The sequence below is a fragment of the Thalassophryne amazonica genome, chromosome 3 (genome assembly GCF_902500255.1).
Source record: "Thalassophryne amazonica chromosome 3, fThaAma1.1, whole genome shotgun sequence".
Taxonomy (NCBI): domain Eukaryota; kingdom Metazoa; phylum Chordata; class Actinopteri; order Batrachoidiformes; family Batrachoididae; genus Thalassophryne; species Thalassophryne amazonica.
Window position 1 is genome coordinate 47,621,292 of NC_047105.1, and position 16,541 is coordinate 47,637,832.

At 40.0% G+C, this 16,541-nt stretch overlaps 1 protein-coding gene across 9 annotated transcripts in view; it reads left to right on the forward strand.

Moving 5' to 3' along the window:
• The window catches only part of atp2b2 (ATPase plasma membrane Ca2+ transporting 2), a 488,858-nt gene that overhangs the window by 447,951 nt on the left and 24,366 nt on the right, over positions 1-16,541 (forward strand). For all 9 annotated transcript variants that reach the window (XM_034166183.1, XM_034166192.1, XM_034166187.1 and 6 more), the window contains 2 exons: positions 7,758-7,999; positions 9,200-9,434. In XM_034166183.1, coding sequence (XP_034022074.1) covers positions 7,758-7,999; positions 9,200-9,434 — 477 coding nt within the window. The remainder of the gene's footprint in view (positions 1-7,757; positions 8,000-9,199; positions 9,435-16,541) is intronic.

Genomic DNA, 16,541 nt, shown 5'->3' on the forward strand with positions numbered 1-16,541 from the left:
ACAATTAATGTTAAAGGACAATTTGTTGTAATCAAAAAATGAAGTTACATCATTTAAGTGAACAGTTTTTAAATAAAAGCAAAGCTAATGATATTGGTAGTAGTTAGTCAAAAAGTAAGGAACAACTGATGAATAAAACATGTTTTCAAAATCATCATAAAACTGTAATGGTATCATTAAGTATTTGTATCGGTACTCGGTATTGACGAGTACCAAAATGTACGTACTTGTACTTGGTCTGGACAAAAGTGGTGTTGGTGCATCCCTAATTAATGCGATGTCATTTATTTCTTTTGTTCTTTCATCTGGTGCAGATGCTGAAAGCACTTTACAATGCTGAGGTAAAGGTATAAGTGGGCACAAAGACCTTAAAGGCTACAGAAAACTGACATTTAACCCCAATAGCTTTTGATTTCACTCAAATGATTAACCTCTGGCTGACCTTGCCAGGGTAGTTCTGGAGTTCATTTAAGTGTGTGTGTGTGTGTGTGTATACCACTTTTCCTTTTGCCAAAATTAATTATTTAAGGACTGTTAATGGGTTAAAAAAAGATTTTAAAAAAGAGAGAAGAAAAAGTTTGCTGAATACGCCTCTTTCCCTCCTGACTGCATCTGGATTATGACCATTTTTGCCGTGTCGGCCTGGTTCCTGCACATTCTTGCTATGTGTGAAGGGGGCCTTACATCTCTCTTATTTCTCCAAATTCCTTCAGCATTTATGATTCCAAAGGACAAATACCAGTTACAGAGGTTTTTCTAGGAAAAAGGGGGAGCGACACCAGATGCGAGAGCGTGGAGCAACTGTACACGGGGGATGGGGCTTTCTGAGGCCTCTTGCAGGACCAGTATAGTGACTCAGTAAATAAGGGCAAGTAAAGCCTTGGTCCCACTGAATAATACGCCATGAATAATGAGCCACGCATGGGTGTGTAGTGATTATTCAAAGAATGACCCACGTTTTCATCTGTCATGTATCCACTACTAAGGCGCCTCTATGTGCATCTCTGTACCCAGAGGTCATTATAGCCTCGAATGGCTCGTATCAGCCACATATGAGCCATGCAGTGCCGTGTAGCACGACATTGCAAACGCATGTTTGGTCCTACCCCCCACTTGTTTCCTCATGGAGCAGGAAAGAGAGGGAAAAAAAGCCTCCAGATGAAACAGTCTTCTCTGTTTCCAGAGGCAATTAGAGGTGTTTTCAGCATCCAAGGTTAGGCAGAAAATGATTACAATCCACTACAAAATAATTATTTTATATACAGTGTCCGGAGCACAGAGCAGATGGAATTGTGTGCACAAGATGGCAGCCGCTCCAAAAATAGCCTCTCAGGTCCTGCGTAGCTTCCAGGCGCTGGGATAATGGACTTTTAGCAGCCTTGTAAGCACCACACACATCCCTCTAAAACCCTCATTAGTTGTTGTTGTAACTCGTACACAAACTGCCCCACGTTATTGTTGCTAAATTTTGAACACCTTGAAATTAGCGCCACGCTCAGAGATGAGCCTCGTTAACCGCAGATACTGTCTCTAAGAGCCACTCAGAGCTACCATTCTCCCATGATAGTTGAATAAAGACTCTCGTAGCAAAGAAAACGTTATTCATACTTCATTATTTGGTGGGAACAGGGCTTAATTCAAATGGGCAAGTTGTCACAGACACAGAACATTGCAGAACTCTATCTTGCGAGACTACATGTTTCACAATCAAAATGGTGGCGTGAAATAGCGACGTGTTGAAACAACAACAGAGTGTAGGAACAGTATGAAATAGGACGTTTATTCATTGTTACTGTATTTTGCCACGTTCTTAGTATTTTGGAAAAAAAAATGCTGTTTATTTCCAGTGGACTTGTAATTTCCTGGCATCAATGTAATGTATTTACGGAAGAATCAGTCGCTGAGGGGAAGACTGTATGCTAGGAATAGCGCTTAAAAAATCTGAATTTCGGCAAGGGGTGTGCAGCCAAAACAAGGGAGCGTGGCACCCCATTTCTCAGTTTAGAAAAACCCCTGAGTTACCCTTACTTAGTACAGGAGGATGTGCGGGTTAAACTAAAGTAAAAATCAACTTGAGAAATTGTGATTATATAAATGTTGTCTGTTCATAAGACAGTAATATGTCACTCCTCAGTCGTTCTTGTGTGTGCACAATATTGAATGTAGTGTTTTCTTTCTGTCACAGTAGCTAAAATGGAAATTTTGCAGCTTTATGAATAGATGAATAATTACTGAAGGTATTTCCCTGCCAAAAAGTGTTTGTGATAATGAAAACTTCCAGGGGAAATGATAAAAGCTTTGAGACTTCATAAGAAATGTGAAGGCTGAAAAAGAAAGTACAGTGTGCATGAGACGAGTGAAGCAACATGAGTGAAAAATTCTTCAGAAGAATCACAGCCAAAGACAATAAATCCCCAAGTGGTGGCGAGAAAACTCTTTCCAAAGTCTCATGCTTTGCCCCTTGTTGCCATGGCAACAGGGAATCTTCCACGGGCTGACCACATGTGCATGCTCATTCTGCAGTAATGAAAACATAACTACGTGCAAAGTTACACACATATTTCACTAATTTAAAAATCACCACACCTGATTTGCTAATATTTGATTTGTGGGGAAAGTTTTTCTTCTATTCATGCTTTATGGAAGGATCTGGTGCGTTCCACTTCACTGATGTTGTAAGATGTCATGTTTGTGGTAGTCGTTGTCCTTTTGGGCCCCTTCACACATAACACGATTAAAGTTGACTCGCACTTGAAAGAAATTGCATGCCAGTCGTGAAAAATCTGAGCCGCCTCCAATGCCTCGTACACCTGTCGCTACAATTATTCGCACACACAAGTGGCAGAAAGACAGTGCCCTATGAGAGTCCATTTGATCCCTGTCACGGCAGGTGTTGGCCAAATTCCAGGTGACACATGAACATCTAATACTGCTTGCGGAGCACTTAGGAAATGTGTGGCCATTCGCGCTGTCGGCACGAAAATAGTGAGCAGATGATCACTGTCAAGTTGGCTGTGAAATTTGACCCCACGATTGTGGCGTTGCCAAGTACACATGTGTCATGCCGGAGTGTCTGCTTCCCCCAACACGTGGTGTGCATGTGGTTCGCACGCGCACAATGGTTCGTGCTTCCCCCTTTCGTGTTTGGTTCGCAGATTTTCATAAGCTAAATTAGATTTGATCAAACGTCCGGAGTATGCATTTAGTTCATACATTTGAATCAAGGTTTTTGTGGCGTTGTCAGGTTATTTTTTCCAACTTTTTCCAGTTTCTGAATTATTTTTCAGTTGATTTTCACAGAACATTGGTCATCTTTGCTATACACAATTTGTCAATGTTTTTTGGCACATGGTTTCTGACTGATAACTAGAAGACAGACAAACAGGCATAAAATTGGAACCTGCATCCACAAAATCCACAGTCTGGATCAGATCCCGATCAAACTTTGTCAGGTGATAGTGAGTGCCAGTCTGCACCTCACTTTAACATATGAGAGTGATTGGGGCACGTTTGATGAAAATATAATGTAAAATATACATTATATGGGGTTTTCAATGTTAAATTTAAATGGCCACAAAATTTGTAATCTGGATCAGAGCCAGATAAGTCAATAAATACCATCCCAGTTAACGCTCGCAAATATGAAAGAAATTTGATCTTTTTGACAGACTTACAAATTTTTGTAAATTTGCTCAATGTTAAAGACAGGGATTTTTTCCAAGATTCTTCCTGACTTTGACCTTTGACAGTAATGCCTCACATTCACCCTGATGTGAGGGTGCTGCAACACAAGGCACGCACTACACACCGGGAGCAATAGGGGATTAAGGACCTTGGTCAAGGACCCTTAGTGATTTTCCAGTCAGGCTGGGATTTGAACCAAGGATCCTCTGGTCTCAAGCCCAACAGCTTAGCCACTAGAATATCACCTCCCCTAAAAATTTTGAGAATTGAATTAGTGAAAATTATGAAACATTGTGGGCTCCAGCCTGTTCACAAACAAACAAACAAACAAAAAACAAACAAGCAGATAAACAAACTGGGGTGAAAACATAACCTTCTTCAACTTTGTTGGCAGAGGTAATGAATGGTGAATGCAACCCTTTCTCCACAGATAACTGCATAACCAGGATTATACATAACATTTGATCAAACTTTTTGGATTCCCTTTAAAGGCATAAAAAATGACATGAATACCACTAAATGTAATCAAAAACAATTAATCTGGTAAGTGTAAAAGGTAAATGAAAAAAAAAAACTATTAAAAAGCTCATAGAAGTAATACATTTAAAAAAAAAGGTAAAGCAGAAAAGTTTTTCAAAGTAAAAGTGCTACAGTACAAAAGGAGATCCTTTCAGATTTTTTTAAAGGCATAGCTGAACAGAACAATGTTCAGCCCTGAGTTGAAGTGATGAGAACAGCCTTAGGCATTCTGCAAGTTTGTTCCAAGTAAATGGTACGCAGAAACGCCTCTTCCCATGTTCAGTTCTGACCCAGGGAGCAGTCAGCAGACCATTACCAGATGATCTAAGAGATCTACAGGGTTTATAACATTAAAGCAAATCTGAAATGTATTTTGGCCCCAAGCCATTTTACTGCTTTGTCAACAAACAGTAGAATTTTTATTCTGTGTACAACAGAAAACCAGTGCAGAAATCAATAAACTGTACTGATTGGGCCAAACTGTATTTTTCCCCTTTGGTAAAATCTGTGTTTAAGATAATTCAGAGTTGTGCAACATATTTTTTAATGAGACCTGTGAAAAATGCATGATCAGAATAAAACCAACAGTTTCACTAAGTAATGCCTGGACATGAATGCACAAATTTTAGGTATGGTTTTAAAGTGAAAAGATTCTTGTACATTTTACACAGATCTGCAGCTGGTTAGTGAGTGTTATACCATTTGTGTCTATATCAGTGTGTCATCTGCATAATAATAACAAAAATGTGTTGGCTAATAGCATTGAAAATGGGTGACCAAAAGAGGCCCAAGTATTGAACCCTGTGTAACTCCATGTGGCATCTTTGCATGCAGGTATAATTATGAGTAGACACTAGATAAGCATAAAATATTCCCTGTCATCATGGAATTTAGAGACTGACAGAAATTCCAAACAACTTCTTTAGGATGTCCAACACATCTTGGTCAGTAGTGTTTAAATGGAACATCAAGAACAGATGTGATTTGAAATTTAAACAAAGGCAGTTTTTGTGCCGTGACTGACATCTAGACTTGGGGTTATTAAAAACAAACTGGGCTTACTGCAAGAAGATTCTCAAAAACGTATCTTATGCCATGCCATAATAAAGATATGCTGGTATATTCTGAAAATAAATTCTACATATATATAAATGTGCTGAATGTCACCTGTGTACTTTCCAAGTGAGTTCACAAGGATAATGAATAACACCCCAAAATACATGGCCCTACCCAGTGGACAAGTGGTTAGTGAGATTGGTTTCAGTGTGGAAGGTTCCACCTCTGCCACATTTCACCACGTGATGCGGACTTGTATCAGGAAGGGCATCCGGCATAAAACTTGTTAAATCTGCCCTGAGTGAAAGGGGGAAAGCGTTCCAATATGTGGTCCTACCCATATAAGTGTCCAATTTGGCAATGGACATGCTGCTCTCAAAGTTACAGAAATCAGTCTGTAATTGTTTATAGTGACATTGTACATAGTTTATACAAGGGACCCGTCAAAATCAGAGAATGGGGAAAAATAAGTGCCATGTTCGGACTGCAGCTCACTTGCCCCTTTGCAGTATCCAGGGGTGGGAGTCTTTACATTCTCCTGCACTAAAAAGGGTGCATTTGAAAACAAATCTCAACAGCATTAGATATTAAATTCAAAATTGCATCCTGGATGGATTATCACTATCATTCACCTTTTCAGATCCTTTGAGAACTGCTTCATGCAATGTAAGCTAACAGTACCCACAGCCAGAAAGACAATAACACCTATAGCAATCTGACATTTGTCTTCAATGACCTTCACTTTCACCCAAATGATTGACCTTTTGCTGATCTTGAAAGGGAATTCTGGAAGTCTGTGGCAGATTTGATCAGAATCAGCTTGAAAATTAGATTCCTTGGCCTTTGCCAAAATGAATTTGTTTCTTTAGATCATGTTTTTTGATTGTGGGAGGAAATCCATGTAGACACAGAAAGCTCATACAGACTCCACACAGAAGTGAAGTCTGTATGATCAGGTGGGACACAATCCCAGGGCCTTCTTGTTGTGAGACAACAGTGTTAACCTGTGTTGCCTTGTTTTTGATGATGTACCAAGAGTGGTAGAAATCAACAAATGGATCTGAAGAGGAGTAGGCATATAAAAAGACTAGCATGTATGAGCTTGACCCCAATGGTTGACGTTTGGCAACTTTGACTTCCCACCCACATATGTGAAAATTGGAGTGAAAAACTTCAGTTTTAACATTTGACACCAGTGATCTTCACCCCAATTCTTGACCATTGGTTAACTAGATGTTGCCAGCATAACTGCAGAACCTACCTACATATGTAAAGTAGTAAAGTATGCCAAGCTTGGCATAGAAATTAAAAAATATAATTTTTACCTTGGACAAAACAAACCCTTTAAGGGCAATTTTGGGGTCACGCAGCAAGTAATGGAACACAGACTAGCCTAGGTTATAGTATGATGCTGCAGATATTAGATTAGATTACATAGAACTTGATTAATCCCTTGGGAAGACTCCCTCAGGGAAATTAAGGTTCCAGCAGCATTGTATGGCAGCACACAGGGTAAGAAGCACACAGAGCATCCAAAATGAGAGTATAAACAATTTGCAAATATAAATGTAAATACACAAATAAAAATGCTAAAAATGCTGTTCACTACTGGTTTACTGGCTACTACTGCGCCTTGGGGCAACTGTTTGTTGTGATTTGGCGCTATATAAATAAAATTGATTTGATTTGATTTACTGTTCCTCTCCTTCCTGTCCTCTGTCTTCCTGTTACTCCTCCTCCCCCCGGGTGAGGCGTTGCACACTCTGATGGCCTGAGGGACAAATGAGTTTTTCAGTCCGTTGGTCCTGCACTTGGGAAGGAACAGGACCATATGAAGAAAAATATTTACTGAACCTCAAAAAAAAAAAAAAAAAGGAAAAAAAAAAGTGCAATTAGAGCCTGCAAAGTGCTGAGCTGCGTGCCTGAAATAAGATCCAAATTTGATTCTCTTCATTTCATCTCCTTCCCTCCCTCCCACACACTGCAACACTTTCACCTGTTAGTTAATTATCACACACTGCTGTTCAGAAGCTTACATGAGCTGTACAGTGCTGAAAAAGGAGAATGTCGTTAACAGAGCCGAGTGGTACAGATCATGATCTCGCAGCCTGTAACAACGAAACTAAATGGCTGCGATCAAAAATTAGTCTGGGCTGTTTTGTCTTTTACACAAGTTAACACATTTATAAGTGGGCAGTAAAATAAGGCACAAACTTGCAAAATAATAAAAATAACTTTAACACCACCAAAGTCTAACACCATTAGAGGGGTGATGTTGTGCAAATCATTTTTTAGCTTTAGTGGCTTCTGCTAAAGGACACCATAGTTACTTTCCTGTTTAATTTCAAAATTGCTGACCCTAAAACGCTCTAGTCAGAAGTCCAGTCTGCTTGTACCCTTAGGCTACAACTTGTTCAATACAGCATCTCATTCCTGGAGTATTGTATTGTAAATATACACCCATTAATATCTGAAGATCTCTGTGTGTCTGTTTCCAGCCTCCAGACAAAGAAGGCGGTCTGCCAAAGCAAGTGGGCAACAAGACAGAGTGCGGCCTGCTGGGACTGGTCTTGGAGCTAAAGCGAGATTATCAGCCAATAAGAAACCAGATCCCAGAAGAGAAGCTTTACAAAGTGTACACCTTCAACTCTGTCAGGAAATCCATGAGCACAGTCATCAAATTGCCTGACGGGAGTTTCCGCATGTACAGCAAAGGAGCTTCTGAGATAGTCCTCAAGAAGTGAGTTGGGATGTAAACAGATTGATTGTGGGATTAAAATGAGGCATATTATAGCTGCATACACTTAATTTACATATTTCGCAACCCTCTCACATACGTTTAGAGGCTCCCAGACTTGTCCTACGCTTTTCTGGTCAAATCCTTGTAAATGCCTAAAATTAAACCTTTGTCTGATTACTAGACACTAAATAAGTCTAGAACCAAGGTCTTTTGGATATAAAGCCATCAGCAACTATGTTTCTTAGTCAGACAGCACTAGAGGTAGGAAGTAGAAGTGGTAGGAAGAAGTACACTAAAAGTTAGAAATGTTGTTTTATTTTTGTATTGTATTTCCTGAATACACATTCTGCTTGAAATTCTACTTGTTGGATAAAATTTGTTGCGGAGTGATAATTTTGGACACTTTATTTAAGAAAATATCCAGAAAAGAAGTGCAATGAAGGTAAAAAATTTCATAAAATTTTGTATTGTAGTGTCTGAACACTCTATCTGGAAAAAAAAATTGTTTTACTTTGTTCTTGAGTGATTATTTTGCACACTTTGTTTATTTAAGAAAAAATCCAGACATCACAATGTATGGTGAAAAATTTTGTTACTGTTCTATTGTTTCTGAACATAAATGTTTCTTATAATAATGAAGTATTTTGTATTTACTTAAAACTTTTCCCAAGTTTTTCACTGGGTTTTAACTAATTAGTAATCCAAAGGAAAAATCCCAGAAACATTTTAAGGTCATGGAAATTCATTCAGATTTAGCAATTTGATGATGTGTCCACCTTAATTATTAAAAAGTATCTGTATCGGTATGAGCATTCAGCAATAATGGCCCTGTATTTTGTACTTGGTATTGGATCAATACAAAATCTTACAGTATTGCACACCACTAGAGGGCACTGTCCTTGGCCTGCTTTTTCTGGGTTTAATAAGGGAGGATTCAACTACTACTACTGTCAATTCAGTGGGAGCTACTTGCCTTTCAGGACAGAGCTCTTGATTTAGTAAATTTATGACAACGAGTGGGCAAGGGTACACTTCTTAATTTAATGGTAGTAATTCATGTTAAACATTTAGCATGTAATGCATTTTAGTTTTTAAAATTACAATGGCTATTTTCTGCAACACGAGACAAATCAAACAGTATACAACAACATTTAATGTGTCACTGGCATCCACTCTTTTCCCCATTACCCTCAACTCCAGATGCAACCACATCCTGAATGAGGTTGGAGAGTCAAGGGTTTTCCGTCCACGGGACAAGGATGAGATGGTGAAGAAGGTGATAGAACCCATGGCCTGTGATGGCTTGAGGACCATTTGTGTGGCTTACCGTGACTTCACCAACAATCCTGAGCCCAACTGGGATGATGAAAACAACATCCTTAGTGATTTGACAGCCATCTGTGTTGTTGGGATAGAAGATCCTGTCCGGCCAGAGGTAGGATGTCTGAGCAGACACGGTACTTGTGAAAACTACAGTTTAGTAATAATAGAGATGTTAAGCAAACAGTTGCATGCAACCATCAGCTTGATCTCTGATTCTTCTAGAAACTTTGAAATGGTGTTCCATTTTATCTTTGCTGTTAATGACCACTCAACCACCTGTTGTCTGCCTGGGTGGTTGCCATAAGGCAGGGCAGTTCTGTGGTGTTGTGAATGTGGCAAAACACAGCACCAGCGCATGCTCTCAGACTTGAATGGACTTATTAATGACGTTGGACTTCAATTTAAACTTTAGTGCACGTTCCAGACAACCTGGCAGCTGAAAATGGAAAATAAATAAATAAATAAATAAATAAAATGGAAGCATATATAATTTATATAAAAAATAAAAAGTAAAGGATTGGATGAGAACAAACCATCAAAGAACTCTGCATGTGATGTAGGTCAAACAGTCTAACTTAAAAAGCTCTGGTTACTCATAAAAATTACATTTGAGACATGTGCCATAGATTTGCCAATTATACAGTGCATCCAGAAAGTATTCACAGTGCTTCACGTTTCCACATTTTTTCACATTACAACCTTATTCTAAAATGGAGTAAATTCACTTTTCCCCTCAAAATTCTACTCACAACACCCTATAATGACAACATGAAAAAGTTTGTGATTTCTGCATTTTTATTAAAAATAATAATAATTAAAAAAACGTAAGAAATCACATGTACACAACGTGCACCTTTGGAAGCAATTACAGCATCAAGTCTTCTTGAATATGATGCCACAAGCTTGGTGCACCTATCTTTGGGCAGTTTTGCCCATTCGTCTTTTCATCACCTCTTAAGCTCCATCAGGTTGGATGGAGAGCATTGGTGCACAGACATTTTCAGATCTCTCCAGAGATGTTCACTTGGATTCAGGTCTGGGCTCTGGCTGGGCCACTCAAGGACATTCACAGAGTTGTCCTGAAGCCACTACTTTGTTATCTTGGCTGTGTGCTTAGGGTCATTGTCCTGCTGAAAGAAGAACCGTCGCCCCAGTCTGAGGTCAAGAGCGCGCTGGAGCAGGTTTTCATCCAAGATGTCTCTGTACATTGCTGCATTCATCTTTCCCACAATCCTGACTAGTCTCCCATTTTCTGCCACTGAAAAACATCCCCACAGCATGTTGCTGCCACCACCATGCTTCACTGTAGGGATGATGCCTGGTTTAATAACATGACGCCTGGCATTCACAACAAAGAGTTCAATCTATGTCTCATCAGACCAGAAAATTTTGTTTCTCATGGTCTGAGAGTCCTCCAGGTGCCTTTTGGCAAATTCCAGGTGGGCTGCCATGTGCCTTTCTTAAGGAGTGGCTTCTGTCTGGTCACTGAACCATACAGGCCTGATTGGTGGATTGCTGCAGAGATGGTTGTCCTGTGGAAGGTTCTCCTCTATCCACAGAAGAATGCTGGAGCTCTGACAGAGTGACCATCAGGTTCTTGGTCACCTCCCCGACTAAGGGCCTCCTCCCCCGATTGCTCAGGAGTCAGCTCTAGGAAGAGTCTTGGTGGATCTGAACTTCTTCCATTTATAGATGATGGAGGCCACTGTGCTCATTTGGACCTTAAAAGCAACAGAAATGTTTCTGTGCTCTTCTCCAGATTTGTGTCTCAAGACAATCCTGTCTCAGAGGTCTACAGACAATTCCTTTGACTTCATGTTTGGTTTGAGCTCTGACATGCTCTGTTAACTGTGGGACCTTATATGTAGACAGGTGTGTGCCTTTCCAAATCACGTCCAATCAACTGAATTTACTGTGGGAAACAGGATGCATCTGGGCTCGATTTTGAGCTTCACTGCGAAGACTGTGAATACTTATATACATGTGATTTCTTTGTTTAATTTTTAAAAGAAATTTTCAAAAATCTAAAAAAAAAACCCCATTTTCACCATTATTGCCATTATGAGGTAGTGTGTATAGAATTTTGAGTTTAAAAAAAAAAGAAAAAAAAAGGAATTTCATCCATTTTGGAATGAGGTTGTATCATTAAAAAATGTGGAAAAGTGGAGCGCTGTAAATACTTTTGGATGCACCGTAGTTTCCCAGTTCAAATCCCACTCCTGCCCATTCTCCATGTAGTATGGAACTGCATCAGGAAGGACATCCAGCATAAAACTTGTACCAAATCAGCATGCAGATCCACCTTGGATCTGCAGTGGTGACCCCCAAGTTAAAAGAAGTGGGCAGTCAAAGGGACATACTATGAAGTTTCCTGATAGAATTTGTATCACTTGTTTACCTACAGTTTCAATAATATTTTAACATTCAGGTGCGATAAGAATCTTGTGGTGTAACATATACTCTATATTAGTTATTGTTTTTTAATTACATAGACCAGAGATTCCCAATGTGAGACCTGTAGCCCACAAGAGGGCTGTGACATCGTTGCATGGGGTTCCGCCATCTGATAGTCTATGAAGGTACTGCAGGAGGGCCAAATTTGTAAAAAGAAAAAAAAAAAGTTTCACAAAAAGAAAAAACTGACCCAGAATGCATTGTCATCGACTTTTTTTTTTTTCTTTTTTTTTAAGCCAATAAACACACTTCCAGTAGCATTAATACTGTGAGGCTTTTCGCTTAGCAGCGCCTGGCTAATGTGTTTTATTTTGAAATTATTTTTAGTATTTGTTTACCCCACTCCTGCCACATTTCATCATTGTCACCGGTCTGGAAGGGCATCCGGTGTAAAACGTGTGCCAATGCACACCCGCACGCACACCTATGGACAATTTAAGTTCCGAATTCACCTAACCTGCATGTCTATGGATGTGTGAGGAAGCCGGAGCACCCGGAAGGAACCCACACAAACATGGGGAGAACATGCAATCTCCACACAGAAAGTTGGTAGGAATTGAAACCATGACCTTCTTGCTGTGAGGCAACAGTGCCAACCACTAAGCCACCGTGCTGCCCTTATAAGACCTAAGTTGACATATTAATATGCTGCACATTGAAATACTTGACCTTAGTCTTGTGTTGATCAAAACTGTGATTGGAGGTTTGGGTGGGCTGACTTAGACATTCCACTTCCTTGATGAGATGTTGAACTGTGGTTTGGACTACTATTATTACACTGATCTTTGAACTTGTTTAAACCAAAAAGAATTATGGACAAAGCTTCTAGTTCATAAATACCAGCAACCTTGGACCACCAAAGTATCATTCAGCATGAATATTGGAGGATTTAAGGGAGGGGTCCATTTCTACAAAGGGAAAAGACTCAGTTGGAGCATTTTATCTAGGCTGGAGGTCTGCTGCTTTTGATCCTGCTTTTAGATCACACATGCTCCATCTCAGTGTCCCCAGAACACAACCATTCACTTCTCGTTCGATATTAACTTAGCTGGCTGCTCAGTTTGTCTCCCAGCTAACAGAGCACTTTTTCATTTATTTATTATTTGTAGACCAAACAAATGAGCCAGCAGCACAATCACAGGGGAAACACCGAAATTAAATTTTTCAAGAAATACTTAATGAAGTGTACACATTTTTTCAAGGTTTTCAAAGTTTGAAAAAACAGATTGCATCTAGATAAAAGAAGTGTGAGTACAGCGAGAACCTGACATCTCTGATCATCTGCTGTGCTGATAGAAGGAAGTAAAAAAAAAAAAACAGGCTACTGCATTATTCAGCCTGCTCCTGCTGTTATCTTTTTTTTTCTTCATGCTCAAATGCTCCGTGTTACACTAGACCTTACTCTAACCTTCATGTAGCTCCTCTACTTTCCACTTGTATCATGCAGATTAACAAAAACAACAATAGTCATCATCATCATATGAGCCCTGCAATTAGACTGGCGCCCTGTCCGGGGTGTGCACAGCCTCTCATTGACCACTGGGATAGGCTCCACCTCCCCTGTGAAACTTAATTGGCATAAGTAGGTATAGAAAATGTATAATTGGCAGAATCATTACATTATAATTTGAGCAATTTCAGCCAAACGTACTATGTTTCTGAAAACTGACCCCGGTGTGACCCTTAAAGGGATTGTTTTTGGTCTCAGTCTAAAGTCAAAATGTTGATGACCCCCCGCCACTCACTATGCTTAGTATTTTTGTTTTTCTTGTTGCTTAATGCTGACACATTATACTGTATTTGTTGTCTTTCCAATGCCTAATTCTATTTTTTCTCTCTGTGTGAGGTGCGGCTCCATCCAGAAATGGGAGTGCTGTCTACTTCTGCAACCCTCCCGTCCTGTGCACCGGCAAAATTTCCTGTATATTCGTTTTGTAAATTGTCGGTAGTATGGCCCAAGAGGGTCACCACTTTAAGTCTGGTCTGCTTGAGGTTTCTTCCTCAAATCATCAATTGGAGTTTTTCCTTACCACTGTCGCCTGTGTGGGTGCTCTGGGGGTTGGTAAGGTCAGACCTTACTTGCGTGAAGCGCCTTGATGCAACTTTGTTGTGAGTTGGCTCTATATAAATGAAAATAAATTGAAATTATGCTGTAAACGTACACATATGGATACTAGAATTGTGGAATTGCTCAAGCAATGTTAGCTAAAGGTCAGTTATTCAGATGAATGTCAAGGTTAGTTGGGTCAAAGGTCAAATTTTAGTTTGTTGATTTCTTTTTGTGTGTGTGTGTGTGTTTTTTTTTAACTTTGTATCACACATGATTCATTAATGTAGTGGGATTTCTGAATTGCCTAGGTGAGGTCAGCCAGTATTCGGTTATTCAGTTGACAGTCAAGGTTATTTGGATCAAAGATCAGATTTCCACCTTGTCAAAATGTGTTTTGGAATGTCTGGGAACAAATCACAACACCAGACACCATCAAGTATAAACATCTGCCTGTGTCAGGACTGCTTTTCCTATGGACAACTATATGTTCCTAACAGGACCTGCATTAAGATTTTAACCATAAATAGACCATCTCCAAAGAAACAAGTCACTTTCATATACAGTACCTGGACATTCTCTCCTAAACAACATGACCACATCCTCCGGCACGGTGAATGAGTGGTTAGCACTGGTGCCTCACAGCAGGAAGGTTGTAGGATCACTTCCCGCCCTTTCTGTATTGGGTTTGCTTGTTCTCCCCATGTCTGCAAGGGTTTCCTCCCACAATCAAAAACATGCTTATTTAGGGTCTGCTCCTTTCTCTGCCCTTGACCAAGGCAGCGTCTGTATATCAGAGCCGGTTTCATAAAACAGCCTATTCTTGTTTAGTCAAATAAACTCTCTTAGTTGATGAATTTTTTGATGTTAGTCATTGGACAAAGCACTTAGCCTGGTACAGAGGAGGCTAATCTTATTTTAGTCAACAAACTTTCAGTGTCTTACCTCAAAAATGGTGGCTATCATGTGCCAACACATGATGGAACACTCAAGAGCACCTGTACATCGTTGGTATTCCCCCGTAAGGAGAGCTTCCCTCGCTTTTGGGCATGGTCATAGGAGACGACTGTCATGATGTGTTTGTGACAGTTCTTATATTAGCCTCCAGGCATCGCTGTTACGCTGAGCAGCGTTGTGTGCACAAAAAGGCTTGACAGAAGTGTAGAAGAACTACTAGGCTAAGAGCTAAGCACGTCGTTCTGCAGTTCGTATGTGTCTGTAAATGTTAATAAAGCCAGTTAATGAAACAAAGGTTGGATAGTTCATGACAGCGACCAACCTGAAAGTAAACAACACTGTCGCTCATTAGAGGTGTTTCTTGGCAACGGTGCTCATGAGGTCGTTATGCCCATGAGAATCGTCAACTAACATATGATGGCTAATGTTCAAGTTTAGCCGTCGATGTGAAATGGTGATAGACGGATAATGTTGGGCAACTAACCGTAGTCAACTAAGTTTGACATACTTAAAGATTAGACTGCTTTATGAAACCGGGCCCTGGAGTTGGTTCCCGGCCACCAGACTGTGGCTGCCCACTTCTCCTAGTGGTTGGACTGTGTCGAACTGTAATTAGGATGGGTTAAATGTAGAGGACAGATTTTGTTGTATATATGTACAATGACAATACAGGCCCTTCTCACTTCTTCTGTACATACCCTATGTATTGTATATAGCCCTTAGCATCTTCATACCCAAAGCTACTGTTACATAATAATAATAATAGGTTAAACATATCCCAGCATGCCTTAACCCATCCACTACACCCTGATATTGAGGTGGGCCCCATTACTGAGGTATTACCTAGAGTTACAGAATTTGATAGTATCTCACTCTGCATGCTGACGAAACTCGTAGCGTCAACAAAAAGCACAACCTGTTTATTTGATCCTATACCAACAAAACTGTTTAAGGAACTGTGGCCCACTCTTGGGCCGACTGTGCTGGAAATTATTAATCTTTCTTTAACTTCTGGATCTGTTCCTAAATGTTTAAAATCTGCAGTGATTAAACCATTACTTAAGAACCCTAATCTTGACCCTCGTGTATTGAAAGCTATCGGCCGATATCAAATCTATCATTTTGCTCTAAAATTCTGGAAAAAGTGGTGTCACTGCAGCTTGTGGACTATTTTACTGAGAATAATCTCTTTGAGCCATTGCAGTCTGCTTTTAGAAAATATCATTCCACAGAGACGGCTCTCACTAAAGTGGTGAATGATCTTCTGCTTACAATGGATTTGGACACCACTACGGTTCTGGTTCTGTTAGATCTCAGTGCTGCATTTGATACAGTGGATCATCATATTCTTTATAGACTGGAAAATCATTTTGGGATAACTGGGAGTGCCCTTGCATGGCTGACGTCATACTTGACCAGTCGTTCTCACTGTGTTTTGTACAGTAACACTACCTCTAACATTGACATGAAATCTGGGGTTCCACAGGGATCCATCTTAGGCCCCCTGCTTTTCTCCCTTTATATAGCACCCCTTGGGCACATATTGTGGCGTTTTGGGATTACCTTTCACTGCTATGCTGATGATACTCAGTCATACTTGCTGATAACTGCTGGTAATCTCATTCATATAAAACCCTTAGAAGATTGCCTTGCATCAGTGCGAAGATGGATGTCTAGAAACTTCCTGCTTTTAAACTCTGATAAGAATGATGGTTCTTGGTCCAGTGAGACATTGGCATCAATTTGACCAGCTAACGCTTA